Below are 23,446 nucleotides of genomic sequence, written 5' to 3' on the forward strand. Positions count from 1 at the left end.
CTCTCTTCAACAACCATTACGTCATTCACACACACAGTCATTTCAAGACTCAAGCAAATGATCTTGACTGGGAGAGACGTGAGGCAGGGGAGACGAAGTGAATGAATAATGTTTTTGGTCACAATCAGCTTTGAAATAAGGAATATTTTACGTTAGTGTTTGCATATTAGCACAAATAAGGTACTAGGGTAGTGAATTGATGTTAGCTTCAGCTGTAAGCTAGCAAGGAACATTTGCCTACAAAGTTGCAAGCTTCAATTACCTTCTTGCAGTGTAAAGTGTTCTAGCCAGTAATGGACATTGCTTTGTGAACAGTAACAGTTGCAACATTTCTAAATGCCGTGTTGCATTAATCAAGGGTGTTAACTTCTGAAACAGCTATGTGGGGATTCAGCCCAGCCTCCCAGGGAGTGCAATGGTTCCCCAGGACAGGCTAGAGCTAGCAGTGGATAAGTGGAGCAGGCACGGGGACATCGGCTGCGCTCATAGACAGACTTTTATCCTCTCTCAATCGGTAAACAACATGAAACATATTTGACAGAAGTACAGATTTTTTTTAAATTCTAGTACCTGTTTTTTATGTTCTAGCATGGAAAAAGAAACGAAGTTTGGGCAAAGCGTGTACCACTGATTGACAGTATGCCAGAGAGCTCGTGGAGAATACGGCTACATATATGGCTGTCCGAGAAGAGCAGCCCTTCTGTCTCTCAAGAGATTTCTATTTGTAAGATGTACAATGAGGGAAAAAAGTATTTGATCCCCTGCTGATTTTGTACGTTTGCCCACTGACAAAGAAATGATCGGTCTATAATTTTAATGGTAGGTTTATTTGAACAGTGAGAGACAGAATAACAAAGAAATCCAGAAAAACGCATGTCAAAAATGTTATAACATGATTTGCATTTTAATGACATGACTTAGTACTTGGTGAGAAAACCCTTGTTGGCAATCACAGAGGTCAGACGTTTCTTGTAGTTGGCCACCAGGTTTGCACACATCTCAGGAGGGATTTTGTCCCACTCCTCTTTGCAGATCTTCTCCAAGTCATTAAGGTTTCGAGGCTGACGTTTGGCAACTCGAACCTTCAGCTCCCTCCACAGATTTTCTATGGGATTAAGGTCTGGAGACTGGCTAGGCCACTCCAGGACCTTAATGTGCTTCTTCTTGAGCCACTCCTTTGTTGCCTTGGCTGTGTGTTTTGGGTCATTGTCATGCTGGAATACCCATCCACGACCAATTTTCAATGCCCTGGCTGAGGGAAGGAGGTTCTCACCCAAGATTTGACAGTACATGGCCCCGTCCATCGTCCCTTTGATGCGGTGAAGTTGTCCTGTCCCCTTAGCAGAAAAACACCCCCAAAGCATAATGTTTCCACCTCCATGTTTGACGGTGGGAATGGTGTTCTTGGGGTCATCGGCAGCATTCCTCCTCCTCCAAACACGGCGAGTTGAGTTGATGCCAAAGAGCTCAATTTTGGTCTCATCTGACCACAACACTTTCACCCAGTTGTCCTCTGAATCATTCAGATGTTCATTGGCAAACTTCAGACGGGCATGTATATGTGCTTTCTTGAGCAGGGGGACCTTGCGGGCGCTGCAGGATTTCAGTCCTTCACGGTGTAGTGGGGCTCAGTTGGTAGAGCTTGGTGTTTGCAACGCCAGCATGGTCTGTGCAACGCCAGAGTTGTGGGTTCGATTCCCATGGGGGGCCAGTACAACAAACAAAAAAACATGTATGAAATGTATGCATTCACTATTGTAAGTCGCTCTGGATAAGAGCATCTGCTAAATGACTAAAATGTAAATGTGTGTTACCAATTGTTTTCTTGGTGACTATGGTCCTAGCTGCCTTGAGATCATTGACAAGATCCTCCCGTGTAGTTCTGGGCTGATTCCTCACCGTTCTAATGATCATTGCAACTCCATGAGGTGAGATCTTGCATGGAGCCCCAGGCCGAGGGAGATTGACAGTTCTTTTGTGTTTCTTCCATTTGCGAATAATCGCACCAACTGTTGTCACCTTCTCACCAAGCTGCTTGCGGATGGTCTTGTAGCCTATTCCAGCCTTGTGTAGTTCTACAATCTTGTCCCTGACATCCTTGGAGAGCTCTTTGGTCTTGGCCATGGTGGAGAGTTTGGAATCTGATTGATTGATTGCTTCTGTGGACAGGTGTCTTTTATACAGGTAACAAACTGAGATTAGGAGCACTTCCTTTAAGAGTGTGCTCCTAATCTCAGCTCGTAATCTGAATAAAAGACACCTGGGAGCCAGAAATCTTTCTTATTGAGAAGGGGTCAAATACTTTTTTCCCTAATTAAAATGCAAATCAATTTATACAATTTTTGACATGTGTTTTTCTGGATTTTTTTGTTGTTATTCTGTCTCTTACTGTTCAAATAAACCTATCATTAAAATTATAGACTGATCATTTCTTTGTCAGTGGGCAAACGTACAAAATCAGCAGGGGATCAAATACTTTTTTCCCTCACTGTATGTCCCTTCCATTCCCAACGGACTTGGACAAATCCATTGCCGCGTGTGTTTTGGTGTGTGTGTTTCTGTGTGTGAAAGAGAGAATGAGAATGAGAGAGGAGCAAGGGTGGGAGGGAAAAATCCTTTATTGTCTGTGCTTGCCTGGGATTCCCCATCTTCCCACAGCAGTCAATACATCAGGAGAGAAATAGAATCCCCACACACACACACCAACACACACACACACACAAAAGCCAACACCTACACACACACACACACTAACACACAAAAACAAACACATGGGGAGAGGCTGGGCAAAATGACAGTGTCAGTGTATTGAGTTATGAGTGTTGAATGCCCCAGTGCTCCAAGAGGACATTAGTACAATATGATTCTATTTATATGCAGGGTTTAACAAGCACCAGCAAACACAGACTAAAGACACCGGCATTGATACACTCATATCAGCACACACACACACACACACACACACACACACACACACACACACACACACACACACACACACACACACACACACACACACACACACACACACACACACACACACACAGACCCACACTCAAGCTTGTTAAACCCTAACCAGAAACCGTGGATTGATGGCAGCATTCGCGCAAAACTGAAAGCACGTACCACTCCATTTAATCATGGCAAGGCAACTTGGAATATGGCCGAATACAGTGTAGTTATTCCCTCCGTAAGGCAATCAAACAAGCAAAGTGTCAGTGTAGAGACAAAGTGCAAACGGCTCAAACACGAGACGAATGTGGCAGGGTCTACAGTCAACCACGGAATACAAAAAGAAAACCAGCCCCGTCGCGGAAATTGACGTTTTGCTTCCAGACAAATGGAACAACTTCTTTGCACGCTTTGAGGACAATACAGAGGCACTGACACGGCCCGCTACCAAAGACTGTGGGCTCTCCTTCTCCGTGGCCAACGTGAGTAAAACATTTAAATGTGTTAACCCTTGCAAGGCTGCCTGCCCAGACAGCATCCCTATCCGCGTCCTCAGAGCATGTGCAGACCAGCTGGCTGGTGTGTTTACGGATATATTAAATCTTTCCCTATGTCAGTCTGCTTTCCCCTCATGCTTCAAGATGGCCACCATTGTTCCTGTTCCCAAGAAAGCCAGGGTAACTGAACTAAATGACTATCGCCCCGTAGCACTCACTTCTATCATCATGAGGTGCTTTGAGAGATTAGTCAAGGATCAAATCATCTCCACCCTACCTGTCACCGGCCAAATAGGTCCATAGACGATGCAATCGCCAAAACACTGCACACTGCCCTATCCCATCTGGACAAGAGGAATACCTATGTAAGAATGCTGTTCATTGACTACAGCTCAGCATTCAAAACCATAGTACCCTCCAAACTCATCATTAAGAGTGAGTCCCTGGGTCTTGACCCCGCTCTGTGCAACTGGGTCGTGGAATTCCTGACGGGCCGCCCCCAGGAGCTGAAGGTAGGAAACAACATCTCCACTCCGCTGATCCTCAACACTAGGGCCCCACAAGGGTGCGTTCTCAGCCCCCTCCTGTACTCCCTGTTCAGTCACGACTGCGTGGCCATGCACGCCTCCAACTCAATCATCAAGTGTGCAGACGACACAACAGTGGTAGGCTTGATTACCAACAATGACGAGACAGCCTAGAGGAGGAGGTGAGGGCCCTCAGAGTGTGGTGTCAGGAAAATAACCTCTCACTCAATGCCAGCAAAACAAAAGAGATGATCGTGGACGTCAGGAAACAGCAAAGGGAGCACCCCCCTATCCACATCAACGGGACAGCAGCGAAGAAGGTGGAAAGTTCCTCTGTGTACATATCACCAACAAACTGAAATGGTCCACGCACACAGACAGTGTGGTGAAGAAGGCGCAACAGAGCCTCTTCAACCTCAGGAGGCTAAAAGAAATTGGCTTGTCATTGTGGGCAGTGCAGTTGCAGTACCACCGCCTGGTACTGCAACTGCACCGTCCACAACCGCAGGGCTATCCAGAGGGTGGTGCGGTCTGCACAGCGCATCTCCGTGGGCAAACTACCTGCCCTCCAGGACACCTGCAGCACCCGATGTCACAGGAAGGCAAAAAATATCATCAAGTACAACAACCACCCAAGCCACTGCCTGTTCACCCCGCTATCATCCAGAAGGCGAGTTCAGTACAGGTGCATCAAAGATGGGACAGAGAGAATGAAAAACAGCTTCTATCTCAAGGCCATCAGACTGTTAAACAGCCATCACTAACACAGAGGCGACTGCCTACCAGACTTGAAATCATTGGCCACTTTAATAAATGGAACACTAGTCACTTTATAATGCCACTTTAAGAATGTTTACATATCTCGCATTACTTATCTCATACATATATACAGTTGAAGTCGGAGGTTTACATACACTTAGGTTGGAGTCATTAAAACTCGTTTTTCAACCACTCCACAAATTTCTTGTTAACAAACTATAGTTTTGGCAAGTCGGTTAGGACATCTACTTTGTGCATGACACAAGTAATTTTTCCAACAATTGTTTACAGACAGATTATTTCACTATTTATATATTCTCATCCCATTCCTTTACTAGATTGTGTGTATAAGGTTTTGTTGTCGAATTGTTAGTTATTACTTGCTGCACTGGCGGATCGAGAAGCATAAGCATTTCGTTACACTCACAATAATATCTGCTAACCATGTGTATGTGACCAATAAAATGTGATTTGATTTGATCACACACAAACACACTCACGTGTGCATGAGTACACAGAGATACTAAACCACTGGTCCCCAACATTTTTTGAGTCAGAATCACTAACTGATTCCCTAAGCAAACTGAGATCTACCGATCAGATTTTTATATATATATATAAGCCTATGCAACATTAACTTATTACAAATGGTTTTGTAGCAATGAAGTTTATGCAGTAGGCTATAGGCCCAATACATTATCACTGGATAATGGCTATGCTATAATTGCCCTGCCAATTATATATTTAAATGTACAGTACCAAAACTATGAAATTACCCATATGGAATCATGTAGCAACCAAAAAAGTGTTAAACAAATCCAAATATATTTTATATTTGAGATTCTTCAAAGTAGCTGGATAGCTTTGCACACTCTTGGCATTCTCTCAAACAGCTTCACCTGGAATGCTTTCCCAACAGTCTTGAAGGAGTTCCCACATATGCTGAGCACTTGTTGGCTTCTTTTCCTTCACTCTGCTGTCCAGCTCATCCCAAACCATCTCATTTGGACTGAGGTCGGGTGATTGTGGAGGCCAGGTCATCTGATGCAGCACTCCATCAATCTCCTTCTTGGTCAAGTAGCCCTTACACAGCCTGGAGGTATGTTGGGACATTGTCCTGTTGAAAAACAAATGATAGTCCCACTAAGCGCAAACCAGATGGGGTGGCGTATCACTGCAGAATGCTGTGGTAGCCATGCTGGTTAGGTGTGCCTTGAATTCAAAATAAATCACAGACAGTGTCACCAGCAAAGCACCCCCACACTGTCACACCTCCTCCATGTTTCACGGTGGGAACCACACGTGGAGATCATCTGTTCACCTACTCTGCGTCTCACAAAGACAGCGGTTGGAACCAAAAATCTCACATTTGGACTCATCAGACCAAAGGACAGATTTCCACCGGTCTAATGTCCATTCCTCGTGTTTCTTGGCCCAAGCAAGTCTCTTCTTATTATTGGTGTCCTTTAGTAGTGGTTTCTTTGCAGCAAAATGTACCACGAAGGCCTGATTCACGCAGTCTCCTCTGAACAGCTGATGTTGAAATGTGCTTGTTACTTGAACTCTGTGAGGTGCAATCTGAAGTGCAGTTAATTGCCGATTTCTGAGGCAGTTAACTCTAATGAACTTATCTTCAGCAGCAGAGGTAACTCTGGGTCTTCCCTTTCCTCTGGTGGTCCTCAAGAGAGACAGTTTCATCATAGCACTTGATGGTTTTTGCGACATTGCGTTCTTGACATTTTCCAGATTGACTGACCTTCATGTCTTAAAGTAATGATGGACTGTCATTTCTTTTTGCGTATTTGAGCTGTTCTTGCCATAATATGGACTTGGTATTTTACCAAATAGGGCTATCTTCTGTATACCACCCCTACTTTGTCACAACACAACTGATTGGCTCAAACGCATTAGAAGGAAATAAATTCCACAAATGAACTTTTAACAAGGCACACCTGTTAATTGAAACACATTCCAGGTGACTACTTCATGAAGCTGGTTGAGAGAACTACAAAACTGTGCAAAGCTGTCATCAAGGCAAAGGGTGGCTAAGAATCTCAAATATAAAATAACACTTTTTTGGTTACTACATGATTCCATATGTGTTATTTCATAGTTGTGATGTGTTCACTATTATTCTACAATGTAGAAAATAGTTTAAAAAATTAAGAAAAACCCTGGAATGAGTAGGTGTGTCCAAACCTTTGACTGGCCATTTTCAGAGGAAGGCCCAAAAAATTGTCAAAGACTCCCGTCACCCCAGTCATAGACTGTTCTCTCTGCTACCGCACGGCAAGTGATACCGGAGTGCCAAGTCTAGGACCAAAAGGCTCCTTAACAGCTTGTACAAACAAGCCATCAGACTGCTGAACAATTAATCAAATGGGCATCCATTGACACCCCACCCCCCCTTTGTTTTTACACTGTTGATAATCGCTATTTATTATCTATGCATAGTCACTTTACGAATTACCTTGACTAACCTGTACCCCTGCACATTGACTCGGTACTGGTACCCCAGGTATATAGCCTCGTTGTTGTTATGTAATTTTCTTGTGTTACTTTTTGATTTGATATTTTTACTTGTAAGTAAGCATTTCACGGTAAGATCTACACCTGTTGTATTTGGAGCATGTGACAAATAAAATTTGTTTTGATTTGTTATTTGGTAGTGAGTCGACACTTCATGTCACGTATTCTCCCTCTCCGCCCTCTAGGTCATCAGGCTGCTGATTATCCCACACACCTGTCACCATCGTCTCGCGCACCTGCGCCTCATCACACTCACCTGGACTCCATCACCTCCTTGATTATCTTCCCTATATCTGTCCCTCCCCTTGGTTCTTTCCTCAGGTGTTATTGACTCTGTTTCCATGTCGGTGCGTTGTTTGTGTTTCCTGTTTATTGTTTTGTTAATTTATTAAAACACTCACTCCCTGTACTTGCTTCCCGACTCTCAGCGCAATTGTTACAGAATAACACCTCACCTAAGGGAAGCATCAGGGAGTGTTTTTATTTTTTTTTAATTGTGTCCGAGTAATGACGTTGGGTCCGGGAACTGCTACAGGCTCTCATGCCTCAACCAGATCGCCGGGCTCCCCTGCCTCAGCCGGATCGCCGGGCACCCCTGCCTCAGCCGGCTGGAGCCGCGCGTAAGGGAGGGGGTACTACTTATTCTCCCTCTCCGGCCTCTAGGTCATCAGGCTGCTGATTATCCCGCACACCTGTCACCATCGTCTCGCGCACCTGCACCTCATGACACTCACCTGGACTCCATCACCTCCTTGATTATCTTCACTATATCTGTCCCTCCCCTTGGTTCTTTCCTCACCGGTTATTGACTCTGTTTTCATGTCGGTGCGTTGTTTGTGTTTCATGTTTATTGTTTTGTTTGCTTATTAAAACACTCACTCCCTGTACTTGCTTCCTGACTCTCAGCGAACTCGTTACCGTTCTAAAACTTTTCACCTCTAGTGTATATATATTTCTTTTTTGTTATTTTCTAAATCTTATTGCTTTTCTACGATTTCTTGGTAAGGTCATGATATCAACGTAAGGTTTCAAAACGTGATCACAGTCATTCCTTTATGTAATGTGATTACCTCGCTCAGTGAGGGATTTTTCTGTGTTCTAATTTCACTAATGTTGATCAGAGAGAGTGATGAGGTGAGGAGGAGGGGTAACTGACCCAAGATCAGCGTCTATGGACAACTTCACTCTACTCCTTGTACAGTGTCTCTGGAGGCCTGGCTCTGTGAAGCCCTAGTTAACCTGGCAGAGCTTAGGAACTACAATGGTAGAGAAAGCAGAGCGGTTGAAGTGATCTCACACACACACACACACACACAGAGACACACAATCCGCCGGCCTTGACAAATAGTTTGAATTCATCATCATGAGGCATTCTAGTCTCTAACAGCAAACAAGGGATTGAGGCTTAATCATCAAGACTGCATGGTGGAGTGTGATTCAAAACAGACCTTAATCCACTTATTAATAGACAGTGCAAGGGAAAAACTTCCTAGGTTCCTGAAATGTGTCTGATGGCAACAGTAGAGACAGAACAGACGGGGAGAGATCCTGTCAAGATAAATTGAAAGCGATGAAATCCACACATTTGTCAGCTAGACGTTGGACAGACTTATTGATAGATGTTGTGAGGAAAAAACGACCTGCAAAACTGTCAGTTGCTGAAAACGTATTGGATAGTGGCTCAGAAGTAAGGAAGGACTAGAAAGTAATGAAATGTCTTTCACAACTGGATAAAGTTATGAAATATAGACTAGAATATCATTTCTCAGAGAGAGCCCTATGCACAGGTTTGTAGGAATACAGACATAAATGTATAAACAGCCGTTACGATATTCTCCCATTCCTATTCTCAAGGGATTTTTGGACCATTGAAACACAATGAAATGCAGAACACATTAATTTGTTCCCATCTTATGGACAAATTGATTCACTTCAAGTCTTCCTATGTCCTTTCATAATTTTACACAGTTTGTTTTCCTGCCCAAATCAACCGAACCACTGCTAGATCCAATGCAACAATCTGAGTGGAGAATGAAAGAAAGTGGAGAAAACGATGCTTGCATATATTTGTAAATCAGGATTAAGGACAAATGGTATAGCAGGTTGATTGAATCGGCCGCCCTTCCGTCTTTCTTGCCGTTCTAAACCCCATGGCGGCATCAGGAGGAGGGAGATAAAAGGATTTTGCTCTTCCACAGATTCACAGCGAGTCTTCTTATCCCTCCGCACCACCACATAGATTGTTTTCAACTAGCCCGACAACGCCAGACAATGCCACGCTCTCCAGTCACAAGTGATAGATTTTCTATTCCACACTTTGATATCTCCCGGTACCACTTTGATACACAAACAGGGTATCATGGGGTGCTGTGGTGTTGGTGCTGTTAGGGTGATGTGCTGTTCTCACACACATTTAAATTCCTATCTAGAGGTATGACAAGTCCAGGAAAGGAGCCAGTGGTATTTGTTTCAGTGAATAGATGTAAAATACCTTAGCTCCATAAGAACGGATGCTGCTGATGATTGATATACATGTAATACCCTTGGTAGAACCAAGTATTGAGTTTATTTGTTATAATTAATTGGTAATGTACAAGTGAATGGGTTGGTTTACTTTTAAGTTTAAGTTTTGACCAATAAGGTCACTTGTTAAGCTGCGGCCAATGGGAGTTGACCTGGTTAACTGGCGGCCTGGGAAAAAAAAGAGTGAGACGTTGAGAAAAGGATGGACATTACATTATGACCGTTGGTGATGAAAAATGATAAAAGATAACAATAAAAATAGAACAAAACCCATACCTACCGAGTTTTGATGGGAAATACTTATTTTATTTTAGAAGAGAGTTATTATCATTTTGTTGAGAAAGACTTAGTAAAGACTGAAGCTACCGTCTCATCGTGGAGGTATTTGATAGCCATGAGGTTAGCCTAGCATCGTGCGACACCGGGAAAGAACAGCTTGGGGAAGATTAACGAGTTCATGTTTCCAAGGGATATCGGTTACTGCTAAGGAGTACTGTCTGCATTGATAGCTGTGCTTGCTGTGGATCTTGTGAGGAAACCTGCACAGAACTGCCATACTTCGCTGAGGGAATATCTACGAGTAGTGAGTAACCACAATGGTGGGGTGCTTCTGGACTTTATGTGTGTCGTTATTTTTTGGGGATCACCAACGCGAGCCAACTGTCACACCCTGACCTGAGAGAGACGTTTTATTTCTCTATTTTGTTAGGTCAGGGTGTGGGGTGGGCAGTCTATGTGTTATATTTCTATGTTGTCTTTTTCTTTATTGGCCTAGTATGGTTTCCAATCAGAGGCAGCTGTCTATCGTTGTCTCTGATTGGGAATCATACTTAGGCAGCCATTTTTCCCTCCTTCAGTGTGGGATCTTGTTTTTGTACAGCTCAGTTAGCCTGCAGAACGTGACATTCGTTTTCCGTTGTTTATTGTTTTGTTTTAGTGTTCTGAGTTAAATAAAGAAATATCATGAGTACTTATCACGCTGCGCTTTGGTCTACTCCTTTCGACGACGGTCGTCACAGAAGATCCCACCACAATATGACCAAGCAGCGTGGTATGGACCAGTGGACTTTTGAGGAGATTAGGAGGAGTATATCCTAGACTTTGGAATGAATAGTGGCATGAGACAAGAGCCTGCCAGGGAAGCATGCGGAAGCAGCGAAGGAGGGACAGCTACGAAGTCAGGAAGGAACGCACACATTTTTTGGGGGGGCACATGGAGCAGTCGGCGGAGCCGAGGAGGGAACCAGAGCCAATCCAGGAGAAGAGAGATGTGGGAGAGTTGTTGAGTTGGTGGAGGATGCACTGATTTTTCCCAAAGGAACGTGTTATCAGTTTGGTGCCACCTGAGTCAGCTCCCCGTACTCACCCTGAGGTGCGTGTTACCAGTCTGGCACCACCTGTGCCAGCCCCACGCATCAGGCCTCCAGTGCGCCTGCCCAGTCCGGGGTGTCCTGTGCCTGCTCCCCGCACTCGCCCTGAGGTGCGTGTTATCAGTCTGGCGTCACCTGTGCCAGCCCCACGCATCAGGCCTCCAGTGACAGTTCCCAGTCCAAATCTTCCGGCGACAGCTCCCAGTCCAGAGCTTCCGGCGACAGTTCCCAGCCCAGAGCTTCCGGCGACAGTTCCCAGTCCAGAGCTTCCGGCGACAGTTCCCAGTCCAGAGCTTCCGGCGACAGTTCCCAGTCCAGAGTCTCCAGCGGCGGTCTGCAGTCCAGAGTCTCCAGCGGCGGTCTGCAGTCCAGAGTCTCCAGCGGCGGTCTGCAGTCCAGAGTCTCCAGCGGCGGTCTGCAGTCCAGAGTCTCCAGCGGCGGTCTGCAGTCCAGAACCTCCAGCGGCGGTCCGCAGTCCAGAACCTCCAGCGGCGGTCCGCAGTCCAGAACCTCTGGTGATGATCCACGGTCCGGGTCCTTCGGCGACGATCCAGGGTCCGGTGACACAAAAGCGGGGGATCAGCGGGCGGAGCGGGGGTTACGCCCCGAACCGGAGCCGCCTCCTCTGCTGGAGTATCCGCAGGATGATGAGAAGGTTCTTCCTACTGCACCAGAGCCGCCATAGACATTAGTCACCCACCCTAACCCTCCCTTTATTTTCTTTTTTTTGTTGTTGATGTTTTAGGTGGCGTTCGGAGTCCACATCCTGACCATAGAAAGCTGTTATTTTCCATGGTAGAGTAGGTCAGGGCGTGACAGGTTTTTTTTCTAGTTTAGATTTACTATGTTGTTATGTTCTAGTTTTGTATTTCTATGTTGGGCTTTGTTTGGGATGATCTCCAATTAGAGGCAGCTGGTCATCGTTGTCTCTAATTGGAGATCATACTTAAGTAGTTGTCACATCCTGTCACATCCTGACCATAGAAAGCTGTTATTTTCTATGGTAGAGTAGGTCAGGGCGTGACAGTTTTTTTTTTCTAGTTTAGATTTTCTATGTTGTTATGTTCTAGTTTTGAATTTCTATGTTGGGCTTTGTTTGGGATGATCTCCAATTAGAGGGAGCTGGTCATCGTTGTCTCTAATTGGAGATCATACTTAAGTAGTTGTTTTTCCCACCTGGGTTTGTGGGAGATTGTTTTCGAGTAAGTGTATGTTGTAACTCTTCGTCACGGTTTGTTGTTTTTGTTCATTAGTTTATTTTGTATGTATTGCATAGTTTCACAGTTTAATAAAGAAAATGTGGAACGATACACACGCTGCGCTTTGGTCCGCTCCTTCATCCTACGACAACCGTGACACCAACGGGTTAAGCAAGCTTGAAATAATTTGGACATGGGTTGTGCACGACTCATTAGGGTTTATTATTCTTATTTATTTTGATGTGGTGCATTGAAAATGTAATAATACACATCTTGAACCTTATGTATGTTGCCTTGGTGGAGTCATTTCCTGTTTCAATTTCATTTAATGCATGGGAAAGCAATATACAATAACAGAAATCTATAATCATTCCATCTGAAGTTAATACCCTATTTGTCATCACCCTAGATAGTTTACAATAGGGATTCTTATTGGAGATGTCCTACTCACCTAACATCCCATGCTGTTAAGATATTCTACATAAGGTAATATCGTGAGAGTCAAATTCGAGCCTGGTGAGAGGCTTACATACAGTACATGTATACTGTAGTAAGGACTCCCTTCTATTTCTCCACCACACTAATCCATGGAGAAACCTCAGAAGGTGTTGACCGCAGAAACAGTGCCTCCAAACAACTATCTTAGCCAATTTTGTGCAGGTGCAGTCATCTGGTTTTACTTGAAACCACCATGCATGCCTCAACATTCTCCTGGAGAGAACAGTTCCTCAGTGGACCTCCACAGCAGTGAGATGGGTGTTAATGTGTGTACCGGTTCAGTGAGATGGGTGTTGATGTGTGTTCCGGTTCAGTGAGATGGGTGTTGATGTGTGTACCGGTTCAGTGAGATGGGTGTTGATGTGTGTACCGGCTCAGTGAGATGGGTGTTGATGTGTGTACCGGTTCAGTGAGATGGGTGTTGATGTGTGTTCCGGTTCAGTGAGATGGGTGTTGATGTGTGTACCGGTTCAGTGAGATGGGTGTTGATGTGTGTACCGGTACAGTGAGATGGGTGTTGATGTGTGTACCGGTTCAGTGAAATGGGTGTTGATGTGTGTACCGGCTCAGTGAGATGGGTGTTGATGTGTGTACCGGTTCAGTGAGATGGGTGTTGATGTGTGTACCGGTTCAGTGAGATGGGTGTTGATGTGTGTACCGGTTCTGTGAGATGGGTGTTGATGTGTGTACCGGCTCAGTGAGATGGGTGTTGATGTGTGTACCGGTTCAGTGAGATGGGCGTTGATGTGTGTACCGGTTCAGTGAGATGGGTGTTGATGTGTGTACCGGTTCAGTGAGATGGGTGTTGATGTGTGTACCGGTTCAGTGAGATGGGTGTTGATGTGTGTACCGGTTCAGTGAGATGGGTGTTGATGTGTGTACCGGTTCTGTGAGATGGGTGTTGATGTGTGTACCGGTTCTGTGAGATGGGTGTTGATGTGTGTACCGGTTCAGTGAGATGGGCGTTGATGTGTGTACCGGTTCTGTGAGATGGGTGTTGATGTGTGTACCGGTTCTGTGAGATGGGTGTTGATGTGTGTACTGGTTCAGTGAGATGGGTGTTGATGTGTGTACCGGTTCAGTGAGATGGGTGTTGATGTGTGTACCGGTTCAGTGAGATGGGCGTTGATGTGTGTACCGGTTCAGTGAGATGGGTGTTGATGTGTGTACCGGTTCTGTGAGATGGGTGTTGATGTGTGTACTAGTTCTGTGAGATGGGTGTTGATGCATGTACTAGTCCTGTGAGATGGGTGTGGATGCGTGTACTAGTTCTGTGAGATGGGTGTGGATGCGTTTGCCAGTTCTGTGAAATAGGTGTTGATGTGTCCACCAGTCCTGTCAGATGGGTGTTGATCTGTCCACCAGTCCTGTCAGATGGGTGTTGATGTGTCCACCAGTCCTGTGAGATGGGTGTTGATGTGTCCACCAGTCCTGTGAGATGGGTGTTGATGTGTCCACCAGTCCTTGAGATGGGTGTTGGGGCCTGAAACCTGCTTTCAGAGACCATGCATGGTGAGTCAGATGGGATAATGCAACTCATCTTTCCCACAAGGACTTTATCACAAACTGGGAAAGGAAGTAATTTGTGTTGAGTGATAATGTTAAAACGCCACTTTCAAAAATGTAATTTATTTTTAGAGGGACTTAAAAGGACGCACCAGATGGAATAACATTACAGGGAATATATAAATAGTAATATCCTCTGTAAGTAATGAAAGAAGCTGTTCTCTACCCTGTGGGTCCATGTTGAAGTTGCATCAGGAGTAACCACTTTCGGCACAATCCTATCTTTCATGTCTCTTCGATATACACTATATATAAAAAAGTATGTGGACTCCCCTTCAAATTACTGTATTTGGCTATTTCAGCCACACCCGTTGCTGACAGGGATATAAAATCAAGCACACAGCCATGTAATCTCCATAGTCAAACATTGGCAGTAGAATAGTCTTACTGAAGAGCTCAGTGACTTTCAACGTGGCACCGTCATAGGATGCTACATTTCCAATTAGTCAATTTGCAAATTTCTACCCTGCTAGAGCTGCCCCAGTCAACTGTAAGTGCTGTTATTGTGAAGTGGAAAGGTTTAGGAGCAACAACGGCTCAGAGCAACGTGGTAGGTCACACAAGCTCACAGAACGGGACCGCCATTCTGAAGCATGTAGCCCTTAAAAATCCTCTGTCCTCAGTTGCAACACTCAATACAGAGTTCCGAACTGCATCTGAAAGCAAGGTCAGCACAAGAACTGTTCGTCGGGAGCTTCATGGGTTTCCATGGCAGAACAGCCGCACACAAGCCTAAGATCACCACGCGCAATGCCACGCGTCGGCTGGAGTAAAGCTCAGCCTCTGGAGCAGTGGAAACGCGTTCTCTGGAGTGATGAATCACGGTTCACCATCTGGCAGTCCGACGGACAAATCAGGAGAATGCTACCTGCCCCAATGCATAGTGCCAACTGTAAAGTTTGGTGGAGGAGGAATAATGGTCTGGGGCTGTTTTTCATGGTTCGGGCTAGGCCCCTTAGTTTCGGGAAGAGAAATTTAACGCTACAGCATACAAACAATCCAAGATAGCGTAGCAGTGCAGACGTGGTTTGTCGTCCTCTCATTTACTTTTGCATTTTTCGTATTTTTTGTATATATTTCAATTTATTTTCAATCACTTTTCCATTTTTAAATTAAATATACCTTCCGGTAACCTGCCTCACCCAATGTGACACGGATCCGCTATTTTGTTTAGACCTTATAGCCAGAACCTCCATCAGCGGCTAGCCATCAGAAGCTAAACAGCTAATTAGCTACTAGCTATTTAGTCATTGTTAGCCACTGCTAGCGGCCCTTACCTTCTGGACAGACACCAGCCGTTTTTGCCGATTTTGCCTGGATAATACTTGCCAGCCTGCCTGTACCGGACTGTTTTCCTCACTACAACGCCGGATTCCTGCCATAAACCTTGGACCATTACTCCTGATCATCACAGCTAGCTAGCTGCCACCGAGTGACCCAGACCCGAAGCTAGCCCTGAGCCAGGCCCACCTCCCGGCCTACTCTGTGATCACTCAGCTACTCAGCCGATGCCTCCTGGACTCTACCCCAACACGGCTAGAATCCACTACTCCACCGGATCCTCGCCGTAAGCTCTGTACCTTTGCATCGGATCATCGCTGCTAGCTAGCTACTACCGAGTGGCTATAGTGGCTAATTCCCCTGCCCCGAAGCTAGCACCAGTTAGCCGCGAGCCAGGCGCATCTCCCGGCTAGCGAACAAAATTACTACAACTACAATACCTCTTTTGCCATCTGGCCCGGACCCTATGTTGACACGGCGCCCCGCCGTACCACCACGACTGGTCCACCGATGTAACTCTATCCGCTGTGCCCTCAACCGGCCTTTGCCGGACATCGGAGCAGATGCTTCTACTTACCCCGGCCTGCTAACTTTAAACGCTGTGTCTCCCGCGTGCTAGCGTAGTAACGACTACCCCTCGGCTTCCCCGTTCCATCTATTGCTGTTCACTGGACCCTATGATCACTTGGCTACATAGCTGATGCCTGCTGGACTGTTCATTAATCACGGTACTCCATTTTGTTTATTTTTTTGTTTATCTGTCGGCCCCTGCCTCGAACTCAGGCCCTGTGTGTAGTTAACCGACCCTCTCTGCTCATTCATTGCCATTTTACCTGTTGTTGTTGTCTTAGCTGATTAGCTGTTGTTGTCTTACCCGTTGTTGTCTTAGCTAGCTCTCCCAATCAACACCTGTAATTGCTTTATGCCTCGCTTTATGTCTCTCTCAAATGTCAATATGCTTTGTACACTGTTGTATAGGATAGTTATCATTGTTTTAGTTTACTGCGGAGCCCCTAGTCCCACTCAACATGCCTCAGATACCTCCCTTGTCCCACCTTCCACACATGCGGTGACCTCACCCAGCATAACTAACCCGTCAAGAGATGCAACCTCTCTTATCATCACTCGGTGCCTGGGCTTACCTCCACTGTACCCGCACCTCACCATACCCCTGTCTGTACATTATGCCCTGAATCTATTCTACCACACCCAGAAATCTGCTCCTTTTATTCTCTGTCCCCAACGCACTAGACGACCAGTTTTGATAGCCTTTAGCCGTACCCTCATCCTACTCCTCCTCTGTTCCTCGGGTGATGTGGAGGTTAACTCAGGCCCTGCGTTTCCCCAGGCGCTCTCATTTGTTGACTTTGTAACTGTAAAAGCCTTGGTTTCATGCATGTTAACATCAGAAGCCTCCTCCCTAAGTTTGTTTTACTCACTGCTTTAGCACACTCCGCCAACCCTGATGTCCTTACCGTGTCTGAATCCTGGCTTAGGAAGGCCACCAAGAATTGAGATTTCCATACCCAACTACAACATTTTCCGTCAAGATAGAACTGCCAAAGGGTGAGGAGTTGCAATCTACTCCAGAGATAGCCTGTAAAGATATGTCATACATTCCAGGTCTATGCCCAAACAGTTCGAGCTTCTAATTAAAAAAATGTATCTCTCCAGAAATATCTCTCACTGTTGCCACCTGTTATAGACCCCCCCTCAGCTCCCAGCTGTGCCCTGGACACCATATGTGAATTGATTGCCCCCATCTATATTCAGAGTTCGTTCTGTTAGGTGACCTAAACTGGGATATGCTTAACACCCCGGCAGTCCTACAATCTAAGCTAGATGCCCTCAATCTCACACAAATTATCAAGGAACCCACCAGGTACAACCCTAAATCCGTAAACATGGGCACCCTCATAGATATTATCCTGACCAATTTGCCCTCCAAATACACTTCTGCTGTTTTCAATCAGGATCTCAGCGATCACTGCCTCATTGCCTGCATCCGTAATGGGTCTGCGGTCAAACGACCACCCCTCATCACTGTCAAACGCTCCCTAAAACACTTCTGCGAGCAGGCCTTTTTAATCGACCTGGCCTGGGTATCCTGGAAGGATATTGACCTCATCCCGTCAGTCGAGGATGCCTGGTCGTTCTTTAAAAGTAATTTCCTCACCATCTAAAATAAGCATGACCCTTTCAAAAAATGGAGAACTAAGAACAGATATAGCCCTTGGTTCACTCCAGACCTGACTGCCCTCGACCAGCACAAAAACATCCTGTGGCGGACTGCACTAGCATCGAATAGTCCCCGCGATATTCAACTTTTCAGGGAAGTCAGGAACCAATACACGCAGTCAGTCAGGAAAGCAAAGGCTAGCTTTTTCAAACAGAAATTTGCATCCTGTAGCTCTAACTCCAAAAGGTTTTTGGACACTGTAAAGTCCATGGAGAATAAGAGCACCTCCTCCCTGCTGCCCACTGCACTGAGGCTAGGTAACACCGTCACCACCAATAAATCCACGATAGTCTAAAATTTCAATAAGTATTTCATTACGGCTGGCCATGCTTTCCTCCTGGCTACCCCAGCCCCAGGCAACAGCTCCGCACCCCCCGCAGCTACTTGCCCAAGCCTCCCTAGCTTCTCCTTCATCCAAATCCAGATAGCAGATGTTCTGAAAGAGCTGCAAAACCTGGACCTGTACAAATCACTTTGGTTAAAAAATCTGGACCCTCTCTTTCTAAAATTATCCCCCGCCATGATTGCAACCCCTATTACCAGTCTGTTCAACCTCTCTTTCGTATCGTCCGAGATCCCTAAAGATTGGAATGCTGCTGCGGTCATCCTCCTCTTTAAAGGGGGTGACACTCTAGACCCAAACTGTTATAGACCTATATCCATCCTGCCCTGCCCTTCTAAAGTCTTCGAAAGCGAAGTTAATAAACAGATCACTGACCATTTCGAATCCCACCGTACCTTCTCCGCTGTGCAATCTGGTTTTCGAGCTGGTCATGGGTGCACCTCAGCCACGCTCAAGGTACTAAACGATATCATAACCACCATCGATAAAAGACAGTACTCTACAGCTGTCTTCATCGACCCGGCCAAGGCTATCGACTCTGTCAATCACTGTATTCTTATCAGCAGACTCAACAGCCTTGGTTTCTCAAATGAATGCCTCGCCTGGTTCACCAGCTACTTCTCAGACAGAGTTCAGTGTGTCAAATCGGAGAGCCTGTTGTCCGGACCCTGGCAGTCTCTATGGGGGTACCACAGGGTTCAATTCTCGGGCCGACTCTTTTCTCTGTATATATCAACGATGTCGCTCTTGCTGCGGGTGATTCCCTGATCCACCTCCATGCAGACGACACCATTCTGTATACATCTGGCCCTTCTTTGGACACTGTGTTAACTAACCTCCAAACGAGCTTCAATGCCATACAACACTCCTTCCGTGGCCTCCAACTGCTCTTAAATGCTAGTAAAACCAAATGCATCCTTTTCAACCGTTCGCTGCCCACACCTGCCCGCCCGACTAGCATCACTACTCTGGACGGTTCTGACTTAAAATATGTGGACAACTACAAATACCTAGGTGTCTGGCTAGACTGTAAACTCTCCTTCCAGACTCATATTAAACATCTCCAATCCAAAATCAAATCTAGAATCGGCTTCCTATTTCGCAACAAAGCCTCCTTCACTCACGCCGCCAAAACATACCCTCGTAAAACTGACTATCCTACCGATCCTCGACTTCGGCGATGTCATTTACAAAATATCTTCCAATACTCTACTCAGTAAACTGGATGCAGTCTATCACAGTGCCATCCGTTTTGTCACCAAAGCCCCTTATACCACCCACCACTGTGACCTGTATGCTCTAGTCGGCTGGCCCTCGCTAAATATTCGTCGCCAGACCCACTGGCTTCAGGTCATCTATAAGTCTATGCTAGGTAAAGCTCCGCCTTATCTCAGCTCACTGGTCATGACAACAACACCCACACGTAGCACGCGCTCCAGCAGGTATATCTCACTGGTCATCCCCAAAGCCAACACCTCTTTGGCTGCCTTTCCTTCCAGTTCTTTGCTGCCAATGACTGGAACGAATTGCAAAAATCGCTGAAGCTGGAGACTTATATTTCCTTCACTAACTTTAAACATCAGCTATCTGAGCAGCTAACCGATCGCTGCAGCTGTACATAGCCCATCTGTAAATAGCCCACCCAATCTACCTACCTCATCCCCATATTGTTTTTATTTATTTTTATGCTCTTTTGCACACCCGTATTTCTACTTGCACATCACCATCTCCTCATCTATCATTCCAGTGTTAATTAGATAAATTGTAATTACTTCGCTACTATGGCCTATTTATTGCCTTACCTCCTCACGCCATTTGCACACACTGTATATAGACTTTCTTTTTTTACTATTGTGTTATTGACTGTACGCTTGTTTATTCCATGTGTAACTCTGTGTTGTTGTTTGTGTTGGACTGCTTTGCTTTATCTTGGCCAGGTCGCAGTTGTAAATGAGAACTTGTTCTCAACTAGCTTACCTGGTTAAATAAAGGTGAAATTAAAAATTAAAAAAGTAAAAAAGTCTTGACAATTCTGTGCTTCCAACTTTGTGGCAACAGTTTGGGGAAGGCTCTTTCCTGTTTCAGCATGCCAATGCCCCCATGCACAAAGCGAGGTCCATATAGAAATGGTTTGTTAAGATGGGTGTGGAAGTGGAAAGCCTTCCCAGAAGAGTGGAGGCTGTTATAGCAGCAAAGGGGGGACCAACTCCATATTAATGCCCATGATTTTGGAATGAGATGTTCCACGAGCAGGTGTCCACATACCCATGGTCATGTAGTGTATATCATAATATCACGATATCTCCACAATATATCATTGTATCATGATATCTCCACAATATACTGTATCATATTACCTCAAAGAAAATCTTAATATCAATCAAGCAATTACTCAATCAATCATAATATAGTCATAATATATTTGTCCCTCACCTCTGAGAACCTCTGGACATCCTGTGTGAGGGTCCCCACACGGCTCCAGTTGTAGAAGTTGAGGAACTTGACCACGGCTGGGTTCACAGCGTTGTCCGACGGAACTGTCCGGAAGAAGTTGGGGTACTTCTTCTTGTCGGCCAGAACAGGGGTTGTTGCCGCAAAGGAGAGCTGGAAAGAAAAGGACAGGTACAGAATAGTACATTTCTGACCAATAAACATTAGCTAAACTCAGACTGATCCTGGTGTTCTGAAAGTAGGAGTTCAAGCCCAGAGATCTGAGCTTTAGACAGAGGCCTTAAATCGCTATCTGAGATCTGAGCTTTAGACAGAGGCCTTCGATCGCTATCTGAGATCTGAGCTTTAGACAGAGGCCTTAAATCACCATCTGAGATCTGAGCTTTAGACAGAGGCCTTAAATCACCATCTGAGATCTGAGCTTTAGACAGAGGCCTTAAATCGCTATCTGAGATCTGAGCTTTAGACAGAGGCCTTAAATCACCATCTGAGATCTGAGCTTTAGACAGAGGCCTTAAATCACCATCTGAGATCTGAGCTTTAGACAGAGGCCTTAAATCGCTATCTGAGATCTGAGCTTTAGACAGAGGCCTTAAATCGCTATCTGAGATCTGAGCTTTAGACAGAGGCCTTAAATCACCATCTGAGATCTGAGCTTTAGACAGAGGCCTTAAATCACCATCTGAGATCTGAGCTTTAGACAGAGGCCTTAAATCACCATCTGAGATCTGAGCTTTAGACAGAGGCCTTAAATCGCTATCTGAGATCTGAGCTTTAGACAGAGGCCTTAAATCACCATCTGAGATCTGAGCTTTAGACAGAGGCCTTCGATCGCTATCTGAGATCTGAGCTTTAGACAGAGGCCTTAAATCACCATCTGAGATCTGAGCTTTAGACAGAGGCCTTAAATCACCATCTGAGATCTGAGCTTTAGACAGAGGCCTTCGATCGCCATCTGAGGGATTAAGCCATGGCAACTAGGGCAGTCTCAGTGTGTCAGTCGCACGCTCGGACACATGCACGCACAAGCACGCCAGATACATACACACACGCCGGGAGGTCAGACACACACACACATACTCTATCTAGTCTTGGAGTCCATCTAGTCTGAACAAATTAACACTCTCACACGTCTATGGAAACATCAGGGAAGCTCACACCTTCAGAGTGCCCACAGTAACAGGAGCTATAATTGTTTGGTGGGAGTGACAGCTGGGATGGACGACATTAACTGACTGACTGACTGATGTGTGTGTTTGATACAAATTTGCTGTGTCATTTTTAAATACACCTCGCATATTCAGTTCAAATACTGCACCATAAGCAGGTTTAAATTAATTCAGGTTCCCCAAAAAATTGCTGAACTTTAAAAGAGAGATTTTTCAGGTCATTACTGCTTTCAAGCTTTCAAACAACAAGGACTGCATTTTATTTAGCAAGCACTAGCTCTGAACACAACACACTAGGCTACTTTTGTCTGTGGAAACATATTCTGAAGTCATGTTTTCCAGGTACAGGTTGAAAACCAAATCATTGCGTGAACATGGAGACATTTACTGCTATAGAATGTACAACATTTTCGTCCTCTCTCTCTCTCTCTCTCTCTCCTCTCTCTCTCTCTCTCTCTCTCTCTCTCTCTCTCTCTCTCTCTCTCTCTCCTCTCTCCTCTCTCTCTCCTCTCTCTCTCTCTCTCTCTCTCTCTCTCTCCTCTCTCTCTCTCTCTCTCTCTCTCTCTCTCTCTCTCTCTCTCTCTCCTCTCTCTCTCTCTCTCTCTCTCTCTCTCTCTCTCTCTCTCTCTCTCTCTCGACAGCGAACACGAGAAGAGAATGACTAGAATTTGGAAAGGTTCACCTTACCGTTTGACAAAGAATATTGTGTAGTTGTTTTAAAGGCTTTGTGAAGCCATATATATATATATATATATATGAGGGGCAACAGTAAAGTGTTAACAATCATATCGCAGAAAGATTGAAGAACATTGAATGGGAGACTTTGGCTTTGCAGAAATTTAGCCTAGTCCTACCAAATCCGGAATGGTTGCCTCTGTTCCATTAGCATGTTTAGTTAGCTGAGAGAAGAAAACTCGTTGCACTCCAACTTCAATGAGTCCTATCTCTCATTAAATGAATGACTGATATAGATCAACGCAGGGTTAATTACTGAGCAGAGAGAAATTAAGCAGACACACTGATTCATGATAGCGATCAAAAGGAGGATATTATTGTTCTGATTGAGGCTAGGGGTGTGTGTGTGATTGCGTGCACATTTCTTGGAAGCAGGTTTACGATTAGAGAAGCTAGTCATAGCACCTCCATTCTGGGGTGCTTTACCGTGATCTTCAAAAGCCAGTCAAGACCAGTCAAGAATAGTTGCTGTGGTAATTATATACCTTGGGTAAACTACAGGAAAATCAGATACAAAACTACAAGCGCTTGATTGGAACCCACATATGGGTATAACATAGTATGATCACAGAATGACTGTTGTAAAACACCTATTACTATTACTACTATTACTACAACCACTTCTGCTAGCACTACCACTACTATTACCACTCCTACTACTACTACTTCTACTTTTTATTAATTTATTTTATTTACTACTACTACTACTATTGTTGCTACAACTTCTACTGCCACTGCTGCTACTACTACTACTACCACTACTACAACGACAATGACGAAAACTATAACTACTACTAATACCACTATT

The 23,446-nt window shown here is 45.1% G+C and overlaps 1 protein-coding gene across 1 annotated transcript in view; it reads right to left on the bottom strand.

The window, feature by feature from the left end:
* The window catches only part of gabbr2 (gamma-aminobutyric acid (GABA) B receptor, 2), a 358,754-nt gene that overhangs the window by 170,073 nt on the left and 165,235 nt on the right, over positions 1-23,446 (bottom strand). The window contains exon 3 of the mRNA XM_014142790.3: positions 20,717-20,887. Within this exon, the coding sequence (XP_013998265.1) occupies positions 20,717-20,887 (171 nt within the window). The remainder of the gene's footprint in view (positions 1-20,716; positions 20,888-23,446) is intronic.

The sequence above is a fragment of the Salmo salar genome, chromosome 14 (assembly GCF_965601325.2).
Source record: "Salmo salar chromosome 14, fSalSal1, whole genome shotgun sequence".
In the NCBI taxonomy this organism is placed as follows: domain Eukaryota; kingdom Metazoa; phylum Chordata; class Actinopteri; order Salmoniformes; family Salmonidae; genus Salmo; species Salmo salar.